Source organism: Egretta garzetta, unplaced genomic scaffold (genome assembly GCF_000687185.1).
Source record: "Egretta garzetta isolate BGI_Z169 unplaced genomic scaffold, ASM68718v1 scaffold44, whole genome shotgun sequence".
Taxonomy (NCBI): domain Eukaryota; kingdom Metazoa; phylum Chordata; class Aves; order Pelecaniformes; family Ardeidae; genus Egretta; species Egretta garzetta.
The window spans coordinates 1,694,159-1,716,868 of NW_009259490.1; the positions used below are offsets into that span (position 1 = coordinate 1,694,159).

Sequence of the window (22,710 nt, forward strand, 5' to 3'; positions counted from 1 at the left end):
GCTATCTTCACACCAGGGATGTTTGTCCTGGAACTGAATCTCCATGAGACAACATACTCCCTGCCTGTAATGTTCCCAGACGTTTTTAGGGGGATTGGTGGTACTGAAAGAATGACTTAATTTTCAGCTTAATGAGAAGCGGAACTAATTCAACGTATCAAGATCCTTCTATTATACAGTGGACTTACATTCCTTTCTATTTGTGTCTCTCTCATGCATTTTAAGTCAAATACATATTACTAAACTGGGCAGGGGGAGAGGAAGCAAACAAACCAACAAGAAAATCATAACTAGCAGTGATATTCTACTGTGGTTTTCACATGGGGGAAACAGTACTAGGAACAATTTTCTTTCTTTTTTTTTATTTAGGCCATGATCTGCTCCCAGCTACTTAACTTGGTGTCACCAACCTGCAGTGTGCCAAAAGATGGGTTTGTCATTCGTTGCCAGCTTGATATGCAGGACTGCACTGAGCCAGGACAAAACAACTGCACTTGCTCTACGCTGTCAGAGTATTCAAGGCAATGTGCTATGTCCCATCAAATGGTGTTAAACTGGAGAACTGAAAACTTCTGCTGTAAGTTCAGATGTTTTATTCATAGGAAATTGTACTTAACCTTGCTATATCTCACATAGAGGGAGAACAGTCATTAACTGGAATTTAAATAAACTGGTAGAAAAATCTCTACTGTCCTGAATCAAACAAGTTACTTGCTTAAGAGAACAACAGGTCTTCGGTAAAGCATTAAGAAGGAGAGCATGGAAACCTCAAAGGAGAAGGAGGAAGCATGAAATGTAGCTCCTATGTCTAGATTAATCACCACAAAAGAAAGAAACATCCACCAAGTGAAAACTGCTGAGTTTCTCTGACTTTGAACAGGAGACTGCTCTCTCTTAGTACAGTTTTTTAGTTATTGTACTTAACAAATTAGACAGTGAAGAGAGAGAACTTTTAAATGGCCTCTGAAATCTTCAAACTTTTCTATTAACAGTTGCCATAGCCCCTTTTGTTCACAGGAAATCAACCTTCTTAATTACAACTACTGATTGGAAATAAATAAGAAGCAAATCTTCCATTACTCTCTAAGCTGTACAAGATTAGACGCACTTTTTTTCAAATGCCTGTTTGTTACCAAAATTCTGATTCACTTTTTGCAGTCTTTTTCAATCCACCTGAAACTTCAATCTATAGTCATTGTTTTGTAAGAGAACATGCTGGTCATAAAAAAAGCCAAAAGTAACTTAAATTGCTGTTGTTATTTCTAAACCAACTCACACATTAAATTACCAGAGATACAGATCATGTCAAAAAAAAGAGAGCTTTCAAAATGACCTTGCTTAATATGGTATTGTCCTTCAGAATCATATCATTTAACTGTCTTTTTATTTATCTTTTATATGAAATACGTGATCATGGGTAGCAAATTTGTAAAATAAATTGCTTGGACAGGAATTTATTTCTCCTTATCCCTTGACTCTTATTCTGTTTCAAAGACCTTTAAGATTGGCTACCATTTAGATTTTAGCATTAAAATAGTGAAATCCCAGTTGAATTATATTCCTGCAGTCATTGTTTAAATTGCCATAGTCTTATCGTCTCACCATTGTTACTTAGGAAGCCTTGCACCACTTTGTCCTCCCTGCATCTCCAGTGCCATATTCTTCTATTCTCCTCTTGATCTTCATGTACTGGTGCCACTCTTCATTTTTTGTTTTGTATTTAACATTGAGTTTTCTTTCATTCTTTCCTCATACTCAGTGAAAACGTTCCCTACTAAGCTCCATTATTATCCCCAACACTTCAAAATTGCACTTCTTTCTAAAATAATTTTTCTCTCCTCCAAGGTTATGCATCTTACATATATTATTACCCCTTTTTATTCCTTATTTGGTCTATAACTGGTTTTAATCCTTCAAAATGCCAAACTCCTTATGGCATTTTATAGGTTCAGATAAATATTAGTAAGGCACTGTGTGCATTCACAGAACTGTACAATAATTCTTGCTAATCACAGTAAAATAATAGCCTGGTGTTCTCCAAGTCATAGTGGTTTTCAAGTTGCCAGCAGACCATTACTAGGACTGTTAGTAAAGTGATAAAAGGCAAAGCCTGGGGAGAAAAAGGGAATGTGAACCCTTGTTTCCCAAAAAACCAAAGCTGAGAATCTAAGAATTTGCAAATAAATGTGAAATATACAAAGGTAATGAACTTTTTAGTCTGTATTGTTTCTTTGTCAGCCTCATCTCTAACTACCTCTATTTCCCTACCTGACTTATTTTCACTCTTTACGATAAGGAAAAATCTCTGCTTGAATTTATCACATAGTAAAACATGTTCTGAGTTCCATAAATTAGAATTGCTAGGTAGCTGCATTCTGAAAAGCAGGTGGTGTCTGAGAAGCAGGAACTATACAGAAGATCAAGAGTTATATTCTTTAAATTCTTCAGGTACTACAGAAAATCTGATTTGTGGTAGTTTATTAGGCTGCAATATAGCAGCAGTTTGCCATTCTTCAAGCTTCCAAAAGAGGTGGCTAATAAATAGGGCATGAAGAATGAATAAAAGCTAGAGTGAATACAATGGTAATGATTAATACTCACATGATGAATTGACTATTGAAGCAGGATAAGAGACCATTAGTGCCAGAAATCACAAGGTTGTCTTCATTGTAGGTGGTAGATGAGACATTCTTCTATGTTTACACCTTAAAAATCATAACACTTTCACTGTTTGTTGCAGCTGTGGGAAAATGTTCTGCTAACCAAATCTATGAGGAATGTGGTTCTCCATGTATTAAAACCTGTTCCAACCCAGAGTACAGCTGTTCCAGTCACTGTACATATGGTTGCTTTTGTCCAGAAGGTATCATTTCTGTATTCATCATATCTTAAATGGCCCATACAAATGGTTTTGGCATATATCTAGTCAAGTGGAATAGACTTCTTAATAATGAACTAGCAGTGCATTTCAGGGCATTGTGCTGCTAGAACTGCCACTTCTTGAGTAACATAATATAACTGGAGTCTTGAATAGTCATGGTCCTTAATGGTCGCTATTTGCAAGAACAGAGCTGTGAAAGCATTTTCCTCACAGGACCATGATATGTGATGAAATAATTATATGCTGCCTGCTTAAAGTTCTGTACTATAATATACGTTGAGTAAGCTTAATTAATTTCCTATCCCAAACAGGTATCTAGCCTTTCAGGGTACCAGCAAGAAGTAGCATACCTCAGAGACGTTCTGCAATATTATGGGCATTTTGTAAAATCCCTTTAACATAGTTCAAGATGAACTTCCTACAAAAATTCTAATTGTGACTATCGTTTCCATCATTTCTTGAAATTTCAGAACTGAAATATCCTCCAGAGTTACTGCGATGTCCTCAATATCATCACCATTTTATAGTAGTCAAAAGTAATGTGTTGTGAGCTACATATTTAAAACTAGACTTAGTACCCAAGGAAATAGAACGTGGCCATTCTTCAAAACTCCCAACTTAATTAGACTGTCATAGCAAAAAAAAAAAAAAATAAATTGAAAAAATAACGTTCAAGCTTACTGTTATTTTCAATTAAGTTCAAATTTCAAATGAAGACAATTGTCTGCATTTTCATATAACTAAGTAGCCAAATGCTCTTCTTACTTGTAAAGAATTGGTTTTATTTTAATCAAGAGAAAATGTCCTGCACGTTGTATCTCTAAGTATAGGCACTGGCTGGGCAAGGATAGCATTCTCAAGCTAATTTTGGAAGGCATTCAGGCTATAATAGCTTTAGTGCTAAGTAAGGATGTAGAAAAGTATTTATTTTGTTTATCTTCTTTGGCAGGAACTGTTCTTGATGACATCTCAAAGAATCGAACATGTGTTCACATTAAGGATTGTCCATGTACACTGAATGGGAAAATATATACTCCTGGTGAGACAATGAAAGCAGCATGTAGGACCTGGTGAGTAGCAACAGGTACTTTCATGAGAGGATGGAGAGTATCCTCACCAAGCGACTGGAAAATTTAGCCTAACTTTTCAGAGTTCATCTACAAACATGTCACACCATCTCTGAGGCCACCTTCTTCAAGTGCCACGAATCATACATTTGTAACTGAAGATGTACGTGTCTCATTTCATGATTAATCTCTACAAATATAAGTGCTCCTTCAGGACACACAAAACAGCAGCATTTTTATCTCCTCTGTGAAATTGGGGGTAAAATTAGTACAAAACAAATATCCGGTATTTACAATTTCTTTCTGGCAATCTCAGTGTTTCTGATCACCACATCAGCGCTGAAAACTAAATTTCTGGTTTATGGTAGAAAATAATTACTTAAGACAATATTTTTTAAATTCGGAAATTTTTTCCAAAAAAAAGGTGGAATAATTTTTTTTTTGTTACTTCTCTTGCTATCATAATTCTAATAAATAAAATAAAGGATAAATAATGGAATTGGTTCTCAGAACTGTAAGAATTAATGCACTTCCCATGATTAGTCTATTCGGGAAAGTTTACTGACAGTCCATACAAGAGTTCAGCAGCTTTCAGTTAGGATGAACAACTTCAACTGATATACATAGCCGAAGAAAATCAAAGCATAGAAAGTATAAGGGGAAAAGTGACACAAATGACATCTTCCATTAGTAGGAATTAGTTGAGTTTTTAGAGTGTAAAGAAAAGACATTTCAAAACAGTGAAAATGAAAGTTCAGAATGTATATATGTATGTTACACTGTGTTCAGTAACCAATTTTGCATGTTGGTCAGCTACACTAAAACCTCCAGAAAGGAGGATCAAATCTTCTGCCAGTAAGCAGTGCCTTAGTATGAAAATAACCTCACACAGAATTTCTTGTTTCCCTCAGTAAATGTACAATGGGTCAATGGAACTGCAAAGACTTGCCCTGCCCTGGAAGGTGTTCACTGGAAGGAGGCTCCTTTGTTACCACATTTGATTCTAGATCATACAGGTTCCATGGGGTTTGCACTTACGTTCTTATGAAGGTAATTTCCTGCAGTCTAAACACACACAATATAAACCAGATATATTTCAGTCTGTCTTTGCTTTTCTACTGGAACACAAACTGCGGTCTTCTTATGATATACAATTATTCTACAAATTACTGCTTTTCTGACACAGACTTCACTTTTCACTATTTTCCTCCAGAGTTCCAGCCTGCCACACAATGGAACCCTAATGGCTGTATATGAAAAGTCTGGTTATTCTCATTCCGAGACATCACTTAGTGCTGTAATTTACCTGTCTACAAAGGTAAATATTCCTTCCACAGGTTCTATCCAGCATTTCAGATTAGCAAAATAAACACTTAAAGTAATTGCTAGTAGCCTGAAGTGAAAAATTGTGGGGGATAGATACTAAAGGTATGTTCCAGTTCATGCATACACAGTTAAAGATCTTGGTTGCTACATCAGCTCAGGAAGTTAGAGTATTTTCAAAGTGAAAACTGCAAGCAGTATGGAATAACATGAAAAAAAGCTTGAACCAATTTTTTCCTATTATATAAGTCATTGACAATACAGTTGCTTAAGTAAAGAACATACAAATACCATCAGTACAGATAATTACTTCTGATTCCATGTCCTTTTCTTACAGGACAAAATTGTGATTTCTCAGAATGAACTCCTCACTGATGACGATGAACTTAAGCGGCTACCTTACCGGTCAGGTAAAGAAAAGGGAATATATGAAAAATCCAAATTACATTAAATGACTGCTTTACACAACCCAGCATCTTTTCTCTCGCAATTGCCAATAGCAGAGGTTTTACGAGGAAAGCTAAAATCTTTCCCATTGCATCTGCCCCTTCTGGAGAGTTGTGTGTGGAAGGAGAAGACTTGTAGACAGAATGCTAGAACACTTACATATACATTATAATACTTACTTTGCGATATCCTATGCATCAAAATCTCTATTTCTAAATATCCTTGCCTTTCAGGAGACATCACTATTTTCAGACAGTCCTCGATGTACATTCAAATGTATACAACCTTCGGGCTGGAACTTGTGGTTCAAACATCACCTGTGTTCCAGGCCTATGTGAAAGTGGGATCACAATTCAAAGGCAGAACCCTAGGTAAGAAATCTCGTCCCCATGTGAAGGAGAAAATGTAGGGAGTGTAATTTTGAAAGCTTAGTCCTCATGCTTTAAGGAATAAACTCTCTTCTCCGGATTCAAAGAAAAAAAACAACAAAAATACCTGCACTGGAAAACCAATGTGCTAAGATTTTTTTTTTTCCACTAATAACTTTAAAATGAACCAAAGAAATTAGATGGGTGACATTTTTCATGTGTAATATAATGCTGTTCTTCACATGTTTTATGTGTGCCTTTTTCAATACGTGCTTTACTACACTATGAAGTGGCAACAAATTAGTCTGTGTGGTCTCTACATCTTGGAGTACATGGTTCTTTGAATGCAGTGCATGATCACTGTAAACACAATGAGCCTAAGAATCTAAAAGCTTCTCAGCAGACAAGCACCAGATGGAGATGTTGATGTTTATTGCACAGCAACATCAGCCACAAAGGCATATCCTGCATTCTAATTGTCTATGGGGAATTACAGAGAGGCTTTAGCTTTTTAAAAAATCTAAATGTATATTCTGTTCCATTACAGATTTTATATACATAAGAAAACATGTAACCGCAAAAGTATGTCGCAGCCTTTCTTTTTACATGATTTAAAACCACTGAAAAAGCCCTTTTTCTAAAAACAATACAGAAACTTCTGTATGAATTTGTAATTGAATAGAAGTGGACAACCTTAACTTGAGAAGGTAGAGGCTCAGTGACTGAATATGTAGATAATCAAGATCCTCTGTCTACCTGACATATAGTATTCATTGACACTCCATGTAGAACTTTTGAATCAATTTTGTAACTATCATAGAATGAAACATAGATGGTTGCGTACACTTTCTTTAATTTTCAGCCATCCCTTGCATTTCTGATGTTATTAGGTCTGTGTGGCAATTACAATGGAGACACTACAGATGACTTCATGACTAGCATGGATATCACTGAAGGCACAGCCTCCCTATTTGTAGATTCGTGGAGGGCAGGAAATTGCCACCCTGCTTTAGAGAGAGATACTGACCCCTGCGCTTTGAGTCAACTGAACAGTAAGTAGATGATCCTGTTGTAACTGATCTCTCCAGCTGGCTTTGTCTGACATTTCCATAAGCCTATACAAGGGGACTGAGAGAGTTTGAGAGAAGCAGAGACTGAGACAACTGAAGGTCACAAATTCTGTCACCAATAAGACACTTCTGATTTCTAGAATACATATCTAGTGAAAGCTTATCAAATCTCATTCTAGAGATCTGGGGTTGAAATGATCAGTGAGACATTTGGAGTGATATTTCCAGGGAAATTGCAATGTCCCTAGATGTCTTAGACTTGCTCAGCATTGCTGTGACTGAAATCCAGGCTTTGTCTTCTCAAGTCTCTATTGCTGTATTAAAAAAAAAAAGCCCTACTGAGCTGTTTGAATAAAAGTATAGTCTGCAAGCTAACAAGCTAAGAAGTTGTCCTTTTGTTTAATCTGTCATTACCAAAAGCTCAGCTTAAGTAGTGTGTCCAGTTTGTAAATTCTTTTTCATTTCTTTTCCATAACTTTCTCTGTTTAATGTCCTTGGTTTACTTTCATTAGAAATATCTGCTGAGACTCATTGCTCCATTCTTACCAAGAAGGGTACAGTGTTTGAGAAATGCCATGCTGTGGTGAACCCTATTCCTTTCTACAAGGTAGGAAATTGTGATAGATGGTGTACAGAAGGAGTCCAAATATAGACCAGAATGTACTCATATACAGTACCCCATTCATTTGGATCAGCAGTGCATAGAAGCTAAGGAATAAAAGTGTTTTTGAAAATTATGTCTCCACAACAGTAAAAGTCTCTTTGTTCGTAGGCACCAGTTCCATCCCTATGAATCAGAAGGTGGTGTTACTCATGCTGCAGTTCTCCATGTCAACAACTTTAACTCTGCAAAGTATTGATTTTCCCACGTGCATAATTGAGCCAATCTCCACAAAACATTTTGAAAATTAAAAATGAAAAGCAGTGAATAAACAAAGGCATTTTTTAAGTATTAAGTGTATTTTATGCATGTCAACCAGGCAATTAATCTGATCTTCATCAGTTTTAGTTATGCAATAATATATACTTTGCATGACTTACCTCTTCAAGTCAGCATAGAATCATAGAATTGTAGAATCGTTTAGGTTGGAAAAGACCTTTAAGGTTGAATCCAACCATAAACCCAAGTCCACCACTAAACCATGTCCCTAAGCACCACACCTACATGTCTTTTAAATACCTTCAGGGTTTAGCACTTCCAAAGGTCTGCGCCCCAGTAACAGAGTTCTCTCCATGTATTGGGTTTCAGAGATGTGTCTACCAAGCCTGTAATTACGAAGAGACCTTTCCTTATATTTGTTCTGCTCTGGGATCGTATGCACGAACATGCAGTTCAATGGGTTTAATCCTTGAGAACTGGAGAAACAGTATGGACAATTGTAGTAAGTAACTGAACCAACTCTTGATAGTCTGCCATCAGATGAATGCATGCATACAGGTCTATCTGTTTCCATTTAGAATATTCCCATGTTTGATTCACCAATGACAAAATTGAATAAGAGCAGGAACATATTTTAAAACTACTTGTCAGTCATTAGAAAATAGCTACTTATTGCTCAAGTAGGCCAAGCAGCAGGTATAAAAGCCATATTCCCAGGACCAGATGTGTCATAACACAACAAAAAACAAAAATGGCAAAGCAGTTTTCTAAACAGTGTCCAAATCGTCTTAAGAGTAATGAGGAAAGTCGTGAACAGAAGGAGGAAAGCAGAAATGGGATAAAAGATATCCAACTTTTGAATACCCTTCTAGTCTATTTCAGAAAAAGATTGTTATTTTAAGACAACATGAAAAAGATTACTCATGTGCTTTAAGGTAAGCATGTGGATGCTTCCAGGACTTGATAATTAAGTGATGGAATAGACAGATAAATAAAGCTATACTGTACTGTAAGATGAGAAAGAACTAGGAAAATCCCTAGTTTCAGATGTGATTTTCCTGTTATGCAACTTAGAGATAGACACAGGTTTCACTGTTACTCAAAAATACACTGGTATTTCTGCAAAGCTTCTCTTTGCATTATTTTATTCCAAGATACACAAAGAATCAATAAGATATTTAACCTTCATAAAACTTCCAAACAGCTACATGCTTGGTGTTAAGCCCTGGTCGGCAATATTTTTTTGCTAGAGCTCCACATCCACAGGAAGGGAAGTAATAGGAAGCATTAAGCATTGAAGCCTTTTGACACAACATATGCAGCGCATTATGAGCATAGTTATCTTTCACAAGGAAGAGGACAAGTAAATTAAGTTTAACATACACTGTTGTCTTGTTTTACAGCCATTACTTGTACTGGCAATCAAACATTCAGCTATAACACTCAGGCATGTGACAGGACATGCTTGTCACTCTCCAACCGAGCCCTGGAATGTCATCCAACAGACATCCCTGTGGAAGGCTGTCACTGTCCCAAAGGAATGTACTTGAACCACAAGAATGAGTGTGTTCGTAAATCTCATTGTCCCTGCTATCTAGAAGATAGAAAGTACATTTTGCCTGACCAGTCAACAATAACTAGTGGGATTACCTGGTAAGTGTCTCAAGTTTAAAGATTAACAAACTGAAAATGGAGACAAGGGGTCTCTATGTGTCTCTGCTGAGAGTTAACAGCAGTTAAGCAGCTAAGCACCACACAGCCGCTTGCTCACTCCAGCCGGATGCAGAAGTGAATCAGAAGGGTGAAAGCAAGAAAATTTGTGGGCTGAGATAAAAACAGTTTAATAACTTTCTTTATTATTAATAAGCAAGAAAAAGCTTATTTAATAAGCAAAACAGCATGGGCAATCCAAGCTAAGTAAGGAATTAATTCACTACTTCCCATCAGCAGGCAGATGTTTAGACATTTCCAGGAAAGCATGACTTTGTCATGCATAACTTGGTTACTTGGGAAGACAAGCACTGTAACTCCAAACATCCCTCCTTCCTTCTTCTTTACCTGAGCTTTTACTGCTGAGCATGATGTTGTATAGTATGGAATGTCTCTTTGGTCAGTTCTGATCAGCTCTCCTGGCTGCGTCCCCTCCCACCTCCTCGTGCACTCCCAGTTTACTCGCTAGTGGGGCAGTGTGAGAAGCAGAGACAGCCTTGACAGTGTTCAGCAATAGCTAAAACAACGTTGTGTTATCCACACTGTTTTGGTCACAAATTCAAAACAGCACCACTGAGCTGCTACAAAGAAAATTAACCCCGTTCTAGCCCAAACCAGTACAGTCTCCTTTACTTTTAATAGCAAAGGTTTATTTTTTAAGACATCTTTTTTGCCCTTTCCTTTAGGAACAGGTTCTTAAACAAACAAAAAGCATTTGACATACATTAAGCTTGCAAATGTTAAGGAAAAAAATTTAAAAATAATAGGTAAGATCTGATTATTCCTAGTAGGAAATTTTCTCAACAGCATCTGGACAGCTATATACAAACCTCAAGAATAACTTGATAGTCAAGATGAACAACCATCATAATAGTAAATAGCCTATTACTCACTTTCAAAACTGATGTTACTGTATACTACAAAAAGTAAAGAGAGGCAAGCTGACTCACATTCCATTTTGAAGGATGGGGAGGAGCTAGTAACATAAAGGAAGCATTTCCAATGGTGAGAAACATGAAGCCATTTTGCAAAAAATAAAAAATTCTTTCTTAGGAGAGAATCACATCGAAATTCCTTTTTTTTCCCCCCCCAGCTACTGTGTTAATGGGAAGCTAAGTTGCACAGGCAAACCTCAAAATCCTGCAGGTATGGGTCTGATATGATTTACTTTGAAACATATTCTTTCCCCCTATGTTGTAAAATTGCTACTTCACAATCTCTCCAATATTTGTTTTTTTTTTTCCTTTTTCCTAGAAAGCTGCAAAGCTCCTAAAAAATATATATCATGTTCTGACAGTTTAGAAAACAAGTATGGAGCTGCATGTGCCCCTACCTGTCAGATGCTGGCTGCTGGAATTGAATGTGTGAGTTTCACAGCTCTGGGATATCGATCCTCTTGAGAGAGGAAGAATGTTCTAGTGGTTACTTAGAACTTGACTACGTTCCTTCTGGTGAAATGAAAGGAGATATTTCTTCTAATGTGATACATTTAAGCATCAGTCTTCCTTCCACAGACTGTGGACACTAAAAATTTACATATAGTTAAGAAGTGATTAAAGGAATTAAATTGTATGAATTAATTAATTTAATTCTATTGAATTAATAAAATAAAAATCCGTTAAGGATTCCTAACTACATGGCTGTCACCTCTGGCTCAGGTACTCCATAATCTGCACATCACTGGAAACTGATAGAAATGTGGTTTGTGCTTCCTGTTCTATTATTTCCCAACTATCTGCTGCCAATAGTCACAGGACACAGGAGACCTAGGCTAGCTGGACTTCTGGTCTGCTCTGACAGGGTTTTCTTATGCCTTCATATTAAGGAAACAGACTAATTGGAAGAATTTTAATAAGCTTTCCTGATACAAAGAAACTTCTGTTGTACTCTGAAAAAATTTGTTTTCAGAGTCTTCAAGTATGTTTAATATCTCACACAACAGGTATATCTGACAACTTCAGTGAAACTAGTTCAATTGACTAGTGTATCAGTATGAGGAAAATCACAAAACTGAAATCAAGTCAAAACTAGAATTTAGCACAGGTTCACTCTCGACACCATTCACATACGAGATAAAATGCATCTCACATTTTGTTTCATTTTACAATCTGTTGGTCTTTACCAGATACCCACTAAATGTGAGTCAGGCTGTGTCTGTGCTGATGGGCTATATGAAAATCTTGATGGCGCGTGTGTTCCAGCTGAGGAGTGTCCCTGTGAATATGGTGGTCTTGCTTATGGAAAAGGTGAACACATCCAAACTGAATGTGAGATATGGTAAGAATCACAGAGTTTTCCATTGCGGAACCTCTGTTTCACTAAACTATACAAAAGTGTTTAGTTGGCAGGAGAGTAGGAAACTGCAACAGCTGAATGGAAGGAATACAGTGACAAAGCACAGAGGTAATGAAGAGAAGCTTAACATTTGACAATATATATGTATAGATAAGAGTCATGGTACTTGCTTGAGGGATTTCTGCCATATGCATATCCAGGAATAAGGGCATCCAGTAGGGCCCGTAACTGTAAACTACATAAGGTCAAGGATTAACAGCTCCACCTAAAGATGAGGGCACTATCTTCCTTCTTTTCTGTAGATAAAAGCAACCACCCCAAAAGATTGTTTACATCTCTTTACAGCATTCTCAAAGTACTCTATTCCCTTTCCAGTTACTAATCTAGTGTTAAAAAACCACCACCACCCCCCAAACTACACAGAACAGTGACATCTGTTCTCATTAAGGCCAAAAGTAAATGAGTTTTATATTCTCTTTCATGAAAAAAGAAAGCAAAAATTACTTAAGATTTCTTCTTTATAATGAATTGATTTTCTAGGCAGTCCATAACTTTTAGTTTTGGTTCTTATATTAATCATAAGTCAGTTAAATTAACATCTTATCTATAAAAGTGCATGTATACACAAACAAGCAGGCTAAGGTGGCATTTCTTTGAAATCTGAGTATGGTTTCTCTTACTCCCAGCACCTGCACAAAAGGCAAATGGAAATGTGTTCAGAAATCAAAGTGTTCCTCAACGTGCAATCTGTATGGAGAAGGCCACATCACCACTTTTGATGGACAGCGTTTTGTGTTTGATGGCAGCTGTGAATACATATTAGCTATGGTAATCTGCCTCTTACTGCTTATTTTAGCAGTATCTTAGCATCAAGAAATAGCTTGATTTAAATAGCTAATGAAAATATTCTAGGATGCATCTGTAACCAACAGAACACTTTGAATCTTTATAAACACTGAATGTGTTTTTATATTTTCTGTTGATTTCAATACTTAGATGAAAAGACTTTACTTCTCAAAACACATTTTTTTCATGCAATTACAACCAATTTTAAATTTAATAACATGTTTAAATAGCCATCGATATGTATGTATTCTGTACCAGCCAACTATATCTTTTAGGGAAATGATATCAGTTGGACTATCAAATCAGAGGTCATCACCTCCCAAAATAGGCAGAGTAAGAGTCATGACATGTATAAGCTTTCTTTACTTTTTTATGCTTTTATGTTTTAAGTTGGAAGACTCCAGACACAGAGTCTATTGGGGTTTTGTGCTTTTTGTGGTTTGTTTTGGTTTTTTAGGATGGCTGCAGTGTTAATAGACCTGTTTCCTCTTTCAAAATTGTTACTGAGAATGTCATCTGTGGGAAATCAGGGGTTACATGCTCCAGATCCATCAGCATTTACCTTGGGGTAAGATCATTCTGCTGTTATCCAGCCGAATAGATATTTTAAGTCTATTTGCTTCCCTTTTGGAATCTATAGCTGTGTCTTTGAAGTGGTGTCTTGTAAGTGGAATTACATGCTAAACCTAGAGCTTCAGTTTTAGTAGGAATTACCATTGATTTTTTTTCAATTCTCATGTCAATGCTTCAGTGACCAAACTTCTTACCTACATACAACTTAGTACTGACTCAGCAGTGAATTGCTGAAATACCAATTTCACCCCCTGCCAAACTCAGGAAAACAACAGGGTAAAATTGAGGAATTCTCATCACGGACAATCTCTCCAAATTTCTCTAAGTCCATGTAATAACTGCAATTCAAAATATATCCAGATCCTACCTGAGATATCTAGGTGAAACTACAGCAATGAGTAGTTATCCTCATTTCCAGTTCTGTGTGACAGCTTCCAGAACTGGCTAAGTTTTACTGTTCTCAGTTCTATGGGACAGTAAAGCCCAGTAGTATCAGATCATCCTGGAGTTTTGTGGGATTTTGTGCATCATAGAATCATAGAATGGTTTGGGTTGGAAGGGACCTTTAAAGGCCATGTAGTTCAACCTCATAAGGTTCACATGGGCTCACTTCTTGAGCTTGTCCAGGACATCCAAATGGCCTCTCATCCCTCAGGCATGTCAAACACACCATTCAGCTTGGTGTCATCTGCAAACTTGCTGAGGGTGCACTCAATCCCACTATGTCATTGATGAAGATATGAAACAGTACTGGTCCCAGTACAGACCCCTGAGGGACAGACACCACTCGTCACTGATCTTCATCCAGATATTTAGCCACTGACCACTACCCTCTGGAAGCGACCATCCAGCCAATTCCTTATCCACCAAACAGTCCATCCATTAAATCCGTATCTCTCCAATTTAGATAGAAGGATCCCTCATGGGGGACCATGTCAAAATCCAGATAGATGATATCCACAGCTCTTGCCCTTGGTGAAGCCATGCTGGCTGTCTTGAATCACTTCTTCATCCTCCATGTACCTTAACATATCTTCTAGGAGGATCTGTTCCATGATCTTCCCATGCACAGAGTTGAGGCTGACAAGTTGTTAGATCCCAGGGTCCTCCTTTCTACCCTTTTAAAAATGGGTGTAATGTTTTCCTTTTTCCAGTCTCCAGAAACTTCACCTGACTGCCGTGCCTTTTAAAAAGTAAGTGGGAATGCCAAGACAGTCTGTAGTAGCACAGCATCTGATCTTCAGCAATGTGACACAGAGTAAGGAAAATACTGAAAGCCGATAAGTTATAACATCCAGATAAATTTCCTTCCAGAATTTGACATTCATACTGCGAGATGAAACCTTCACTGTTTCTGGGGAAAATCCTGGAGTACGATATAAGGTGAAAAAGAATGCCCTTCACCTGATGTTTGATATCATGATCCCAGGAAAATACAACATGACCCTTATCTGGAATAAGCACATGAACTTCTTCATCAAGATCTCCAGAGAAACACAGGTATTGCAGAATAACTTCCTCAGTAAATTGTCCTTCAATTCAGATTGAACTGCACATTTGATGATGGTTGCTTTGACTCTATGACGGCAAAGGTTTTTCAGAGATGCTACTAGCAATGCATGTTCATCATTATCTCCAAAACAGCAGAGGTTTTCACTAGAGGCTGATTTTTAAGTGATTATCCTACTGCATTCAGGAATTTTTTGAGATAAACGCTTGTATTTAGACAACTGCATGGTTGAATTCGATCTCTAAACAACGACAGTTTACAGTTTAGAAGAGAAACAAATTAATCCACTGATGAGCAGAACCTCATGCACAAGATGCTAAGAATGTATGAGAGAGTATTTGTAGATCACATTCACTACTAAAGCACAGGAGACTGTCAGTAATTGAAAGGGAAGAGTAATTGTAACTTGCTGCTCTGACATTGTTGCTTTCATTTAATCTAGGAAACTATATGTGGTTTGTGTGGGAACTATAATGGCAATATGAAAGATGATTTTGAAACTCGAAGCAAGTATGTGGCATCAAATGAATTGGAATTCGTCAATTCTTGGAAAGAGAATCCCCTTTGTGGGGATGTATACTTTGTAGTGGACCCCTGTAGCAAGAACCCTTACCGTAAAGCATGGGCAGAAAAGACATGTTCCATCATCAATAGCCAAGTCTTTTCTGCTTGTCACAATAAGGTAAGAATTGATTTGGCCTTCTTTTTATTTATAGGCATAATCTGTATTCTTTCAAAATGCTCACACCCCAACACTTGACTTTCTCTTCCCCAAAATATTTTATTAAAATACATATAGAATGTTTTCTGGCTATGTTTTAATAAAATATCTATAATATGTTTTATGGCTCTCATTTATGTTAACCTTCATCCTTTCTTATTTGCACCTCACCAGCCCTTCTGTAAGCCCAAAAGCTAAATATGGCATTAACTGATCAGTTAAAAATATCAGAGTGAAAAAAGAATGAAGACTTAAGTATCAAAATCAGTCAGTCTGTTGATGACACCTGATACTGATCGATGCACTGTTACTCTGTTGAAACCATTTAGTCTTTTTTAGAAAACAAACCTAAGAAAAGCCTGAAAACAGTAAATCAACAGCGTTACTTAGAAGATGCAGTTCAACCCAAGAGCAAGATATCAGCCCTTCTATTTGTTTTAAGTTGCCCACTTTGTGGAAATGAAAATATTACAAGGTTCATCAGAACCAGGCCCTCTGAAGGCAAATGTCTGTTTTCAGGAGGTGAAAACAAGTGAGAAATGTGGATGCTGCAGTCCTCATGCATATCCGTGGAGAGTGTACAGCTGACAAATGTAGACCTTTGCATCTGAATGGATGTCGGGGTTTCAGGGTTTTTTTTAAGCTGACTATGCATAGTATATTCAGGACTAGTATGAATTTAGAAATACGTATCTCGCAAAACATCATGAGTTTCTATTGTTGAGGTGGAAACACCTACATTCTTGTTAAAAGGATTTGTATGAAGTGGGATTATAATCGCTTTCACAAGTGTTCAGAGGAAATACTAGTTACTCTCACTTAATGGAACACATATTGTTTAGCCCATGGAAAAAAACCTTCTTAGCAAATAGGCACAAAAGAATCCTAGAAAATTCATTACTTCATTTTCCAATGCAGGTGAATCGTATGCCCTATTATGACGCCTGTGTTCGAGACTCTTGTGGTTGTGACATTGGAGGGGACTGTGAATGCATGTGCGATGCCATTGCGGTATATGCCATGGCATGCCTAGATAAAGGTATCTGCATTGACTGGAGGACCCCTGAGTTCTGTCGTAAGTTTCTTTAAGCTTTCTTTAAACAGGTTTAAGAGATTATTATTGTTACTGTGAGTATATTAACATGGCAACATAGGTAATTGCTTAACAAGCACCTCCTAAGTTTCATTTTCTGTATGGGCAAATAGTTGACTTCAGTCACCTGGGTATTGAAATCCGTAGTTTTCATTTGTGCTAAATTAACCAAAATAATAGATCTCTTTTTACCATGGAGTAATGAGAGAGAAAATGATGTGGTCACAGAAGGCAGACTCTTTCTTCTGCCACTGTGAACTGTCAGTTTGTCAGCAGAGGGAGCATGAAATTGTGAAAAAGACATGTTTCATTTTAGCTGTGATGAAATCACTACCTGTGTGGATGTCAAGGAAACAGAGACAGCTGTGTTGGCTGGAACACTGTAAAACAGGAAAAAGACATCAAGGTGTTCCAGAGGAAAAAAGAGGTTGTCATCTCTGATGGTTTCTTTTCAATTTCACTATATTATGTGTTAAAAATTGTGGAAATGCCTACATAGCACATTTGCAAAATAAGAAACCAACTTCACTGAGCATAAATTTCAATTTACATCAGAAGCTAGTAACGTCAGTGACAAAATTTTTTATTCAAACTGTTTATTACTTTTGTCCTCCCTTTAGTCCTCTCAAAACAACATGCCATTAATTTGAAAAATTCTGATTTCTCTCTTGCTTTTACCCTTCTTAGCTGTCTATTGTGAGTATTACAATTCTCATCAAAACCCAGGAAGCGGTGATGCTTATTCCTATGGCTACAACAATAACAACTGCACCTGGCATTACAGGCCTTGTAATTGTCCAAATCAAAGCTACAAATATGTCAACATTGAAGGTAATAAGCTATACTAGTGTAAAGCAGGAAACAGTAACATAGTAATTATTTTCAATACTGGTTTTTAAATCAGTTATATCACAGTTAAATAATGTTATTCTAATTGATGCTATCTTTGAAGCAGTTTTGCTGATCCTTACCTTACTACTACTGCTTTAAATACAAAATCAGTTCAGCACCTGTACTACATCTAGCTTTATATTGAGCTCAGCCTATCTTGAGGAGAAATTCTCTGACTTGCACCAAATCAAAAGAATATGCTGTACTTAGGTAGGAAAACATGTGGAGAGAGCAGTTAATATTTTTATTAGAGAAATAGCTATAGTTGGAAAAACCAAAAAAACTACTACATAAGCAGACCCTTCTTCTGAAGATGGCATTGGAAATGCTTACCTGAATAGATGAAGTTGCAATTTATATAATTTTTTAATAATAGAAATGTAAGATACTAGATTATAAATAGTATAAATTAAGTGCTGTCCTCTGAGAAATGTAAAACAAACTTTTCTTTCTTCAGGCTGTTACAACTGTTCTCATAATGAATACTTTGACCATGAAAAGGAAAGATGCATGCCATGTGGTAAGCAACAACCTATATACTCTTTCTCTACTGTAACTGGAAAAAAATAATAAAATATTTGTATATTTTCAGAGAAGGTATTTTTCCTAGTACCTTTCAATTAATAATGAATGTTCAGCCAAACATAACTTTCCTTCAAAATAACCCTATCACTGTACCGCTAGTATGTAAAACTTCAGCTGGTAGATATCGGAATGAAAGGAACTAATTAAAAGAAGGATTAGGGTAGGGAATGCTATAATACAGAAGCTGGATGGCCCTGACTGATTTTAGTTAGCAACATGAAAAGTTATTTTCTTTGTAAATGTGAGTACTTTGCAAAATGTGGGTCTTCCTGAAAATGTATTGGTGTTCTGATCTGTGTGAGGGGCTGACCCAGCAGAGCCATGGGTCTCAGATATATTCAACACCGTTCATAAAAAAAGGGAACATATAGAATAGGATCAGACCTCACTAATAGACTCTACTTAGCAAATCTCTTTTTAGAGATTTTTTTTAAAAATTATTTTAACTTAAGATTTATTACCATATGGTTACTTCTATTAAAACCTGTCTTCTTAAATAATGTTTTGGATGGACTCTAGTTGTACAGTTTGGATTTTCATGCAGATGTAAAAAAACTCAAGGACAATTTTTCTCATATTACAGAATTCTAACTTGTGTAACCAGGATCTCAGCTAGTGATCTCGTTTACATACAGAACCATGTTTCCCTTATCCCTGAAAAGTGAGGTGCCCTTAAGTATAAAAATCATAAGAGAGGCAGCAAAAAAAATTACTTGTGTTCATTATTATTATGAGATGTATTGATTTCTTTGTCATTATTTAAGTCCTTTGATGTTAAGTTTACCACTGAAAAATGTAATATTAAGCATTTATGGGAATATCTCACTAATTAACACAATCCTTTGAACCCAATCTGAAATTTACTTTATTTGGAATATTTTAATATGCTTTCATTCACAAACTTAATTTGTTCTATCTTTACACAACAGGAGATGAAAGCACTAGTACCACACATGAAACACCTTCACCTTCAACAGGTTAGTTCACATAGTTGAGCAAACTAGTACTTACAAACTGATATATGTCCTTTTATGGGTTTATAAGGTAAGCAATATCTTTTTTTATAGTGGTGTCTCCAGTTTCACATGCATAAGATGCAATGATGAAAAATAACTTGGTATCATAATTGTCACAAAAATTTTCCCAGAAATATTTTTTAGAAATACTTTAAAAAAAAAAAAAAAAAAAAAAAAGAAGATGTCCCTGCTCATTGCAGGGGGGATTGGACTACATGGCCTTTAAAGGTCCCTTCCAACCCAAACGATTCTATGATTCTGTGATGTACAAAATCCCACAAAAATTTCATCACAGTTCTTAGTGGTGAATGGCCACTTTGACAATTTAAGAAGGTCTTCATGGAAATGTATGAGTGAGTCTACCAAACACCTGTAGCTTGATCCAGGAAAAGAATCTCTATATACTGATCTTAAATTTGTTAGAAATTCTGTTAAATTCCCTGAAGACAGATGGTATTAGGAAAACATTATATTGTTGACTGTATGAATAATAAAATACAATTCCATCTCTCCTGCTATGCACAAGTATTTATGCCAAATTCACTTCAAAGTGATGAATAAAAATGTATAAAGCTTCTGCAAGAATTCATGCACATAATAGCAAAGTATTAGATGGATGTTTCCATCTATTGTTTCATGTAAAAGGTAATGTTTTTAATACTAGTTACTACTAACAGTTATGAAGACTGTTTTTATTTCAAAAAATAATTTTCAATTTATATAGGTATATTATAAATAGATTATCAAGAACTATTTCTTATCCTTCGTTTTTTTTTTCTCTTAGTAACAACAGTGCAGCCTAAAGTAATGAGAAGCTCTACCACAAGTACCCTATCAAGCGTACCTAGTATTTCTTCTTCCGCAGTTACTGTATCAACTGAGACTACAAATCCAACAATAACCTTAAAAATCACAGTTCCAAGAACATCACCAGCATCACCTCTTGTCACAATAAAGTCAACAACTGGTAGGTTTTTAGTGTTACTGTCTAAAATTAATTAATAGTAAACCCACTCTATACATAGTTGAGATACCATTCTACTAGGAAAGCATCGCAAGCTATTTCAACATGCAAGCATAAGACTCCAAATCATGAAGTAGGCAAATCAGGCTTCCTGAAAGGTGTTTGCAAACCAGAAATGTTCAGAAGTGTAGATCGAAAGTGCGTGAAAAGAGAAAGTATATAGACACTAGGTTAAAAATACAACGAAAAATCACTTGTGTGACTCATCTGAGAAGCACATTAAAAGTTCTATAAGCAGTGAGCCAGCTCAGCTCCAGTTGGATTTACTAGCTCAGCTTCAGCCTCTTTTCCACAACTGGTTCAGTTAATACAGTCCTATTCAAATAGCATCTAACCTATTAACTCTGAATAATGTAAGCAGGCTCCAGAGCAGAATCATGCAGGTATAAATGCAGCAGCTTTGTCTAGGATTCTGGAGTCCTGCTCTCAGGAGGATGACTCCTCCAACATAAATTATTTTCTGATTCTAGGGCTTGTGGAGACTCATAATAAATAACATGTAACTTCCTACCAACATGCACTTCAATTAATAAGCCATCCTGGACCCAGGTTATCAGGGAAAGCAGAGTTAAAAAGGAGTCCCACAGGAGTCAAAACACCACTTCAAAGGCTGCTATTGTGACACGATTTATGCACTGGGACAAGGAAAGTCCTATAGTATTATGTTATTTAGCTTTGTGATACAAATTACAGAAAGTTGAAACTGGGGCTGATTTGGAACATAAGAATAGCCAATGAAACGGTCATTTGGGCAAAGTCCATACAGACATTAGCCAGTAAGTGACAACAAAGTTAAATCCTTAGAAAAATTATACAAAAAATAATTTAATACAGGAAAAATGCAGAAAATGAGAACAAAGAAAGAGATGAGAAAACGAATGCAAGTAGGAAAAAATTTGGCAAGCATATGAGAACATGAATACAATAATACAGAAAATATTCAAAAGATCAAGTGGGAAAACTGGGTCTCTGGAATATGGGTAGCTTCTTCAAAATTTACCTATTTTTAATTATCCAATGAACTGATTACTCATATTATTTACCTTTACTCCAAAAGAACATACAACATCAATTTTTACCACACCAAATATGACTACAACCATCACTACCCCTTCCATAACTACCTCAACAAAAAGAACCATGACCACTAAACCAAAACCTACACCTGTTGCCTCATCAACCACTGCTTCAACAGAGACAGAAAAAGTAAGGTTCACCACACCACCCTTCAAGACCACTATCAAAAAGGAAGCTACAGCCACTTCAATACGTACTCAAACCGTGTCTCAGATCACAACTTTCAGCAAGCCTAAACCAACAACAGCAGGTAAATATCACTTTTTGATATCTGCCAGGTAAAGCCATCACTCAAAAGACACATGTCAATGTATTCCTTAAAAAAACCCCAAACATTCTTACTAGTTGTCTTAACGTTGCAAATAGATAGGGAGGGTCATGGATAACTGAAGAAGTGTGATAAAAATGGAAATTTATGTGTCTTGCCAATGCAGCAAGCATCTGACATCAAAATATCATCTTAAACCTAACCTTTCTCTTCGAGGCCATACTCTACACTTAGGCAAAATCTCTCTATGCCTCAAAGTGAGTTCTTCAAAACTCACAGATGGGAGAATATGTGTTCCCCCTAGCTGTTGTAACAAATTCTCGCAAAAATAAATACTAGAAAAAGGAAATTACACTTTGTGAATCATCTATTCCATATGCCAACAAGGACAGTCTCCTCTGAGGCTGTATGACAACATGAATTGCTAGGTTAGCAACCAACAGCAGAGGTTGGGACAGTGTGAAAGAGAAGTTTACTGTAGTGGGTGGGCAGGTGTACACTCTCTCCCAATCCATGCATCTCCCACAAAGTACTGTTGGGGTACACACATCTGGGTCTTCTTGGGCCAGCAATTACAGCTTCCTCTGAGGAAGTATCACAACCCAGATGTTCAACTAGGAACCTTACCAGCTCCCAACCATTACTAATGTCCATTATTCCTTACTTTACAGAGAGTGAGGGAACCCAAGCAACAACTCTGCACCACCAAGTCCCAGTAGGTGAGTAAGAGGGAGCTGAGAGATGCCCTTGGCCTAAGACTCTGCTTCACTTACCCCAGCTTTTCCAGAGGATGTTCTTGCCCAGCCTGGAACACCTTGGAGAGGAGACATGCACATCCAGAGAGGCGGATTTTCCCTCAGGAGCTCCAGGAAGAGGCAGAGGGTGCTGAACTGTCAGACGGGACCCTTCAGAACCAGTTCTTGCTCCCTATTTTTTTGGGGGGTAGCCACTGGCCCATTTCTCCCTCTTGCCCAATAAGACACAGTGGGGTCCGGTCCTGCTTTTCTTACTTCCACCCGTATCCTGGGGCTTCTGCCTGGCAATTGCCCACATCTGTTTCCTTCC

General features: G+C 36.9%; 1 protein-coding gene across 1 annotated transcript in view; it reads left to right on the top strand.

Annotated features, from left to right (window-relative positions):
• Positions 1–22,710, top strand: part of MUC6 (mucin 6, oligomeric mucus/gel-forming) — a gene marked incomplete at its 3' end in the record, with an annotated part of 39,106 nt that overhangs the window by 15,270 nt on the left and 1,126 nt on the right. The window contains exons 7-30 of the mRNA XM_035892864.1: positions 370–577; positions 2,741–2,863; positions 3,831–3,951; positions 4,860–4,998; positions 5,162–5,266; positions 5,609–5,681; positions 5,952–6,089; positions 6,977–7,138; positions 7,669–7,763; positions 8,406–8,538; positions 9,440–9,689; positions 10,840–10,892; positions 11,001–11,110; positions 11,872–12,023; positions 12,728–12,869; positions 13,345–13,455; positions 14,775–14,960; positions 15,413–15,652; positions 16,610–16,766; positions 17,472–17,615; positions 18,133–18,195; positions 19,190–19,237; positions 20,061–20,243; positions 22,317–22,364. Of these exons, the coding sequence (XP_035748757.1) occupies positions 370–577; positions 2,741–2,863; positions 3,831–3,951; positions 4,860–4,998; positions 5,162–5,266; positions 5,609–5,681; positions 5,952–6,089; positions 6,977–7,138; positions 7,669–7,763; positions 8,406–8,538; positions 9,440–9,689; positions 10,840–10,892; positions 11,001–11,110; positions 11,872–12,023; positions 12,728–12,869; positions 13,345–13,455; positions 14,775–14,960; positions 15,413–15,652; positions 16,610–16,766; positions 17,472–17,615; positions 18,133–18,195; positions 19,190–19,237; positions 20,061–20,243; positions 22,317–22,364 (3,184 nt within the window). The remainder of the gene's footprint in view (positions 1–369; positions 578–2,740; positions 2,864–3,830; positions 3,952–4,859; positions 4,999–5,161; positions 5,267–5,608; positions 5,682–5,951; positions 6,090–6,976; positions 7,139–7,668; positions 7,764–8,405; positions 8,539–9,439; positions 9,690–10,839; positions 10,893–11,000; positions 11,111–11,871; positions 12,024–12,727; positions 12,870–13,344; positions 13,456–14,774; positions 14,961–15,412; positions 15,653–16,609; positions 16,767–17,471; positions 17,616–18,132; positions 18,196–19,189; positions 19,238–20,060; positions 20,244–22,316; positions 22,365–22,710) is intronic.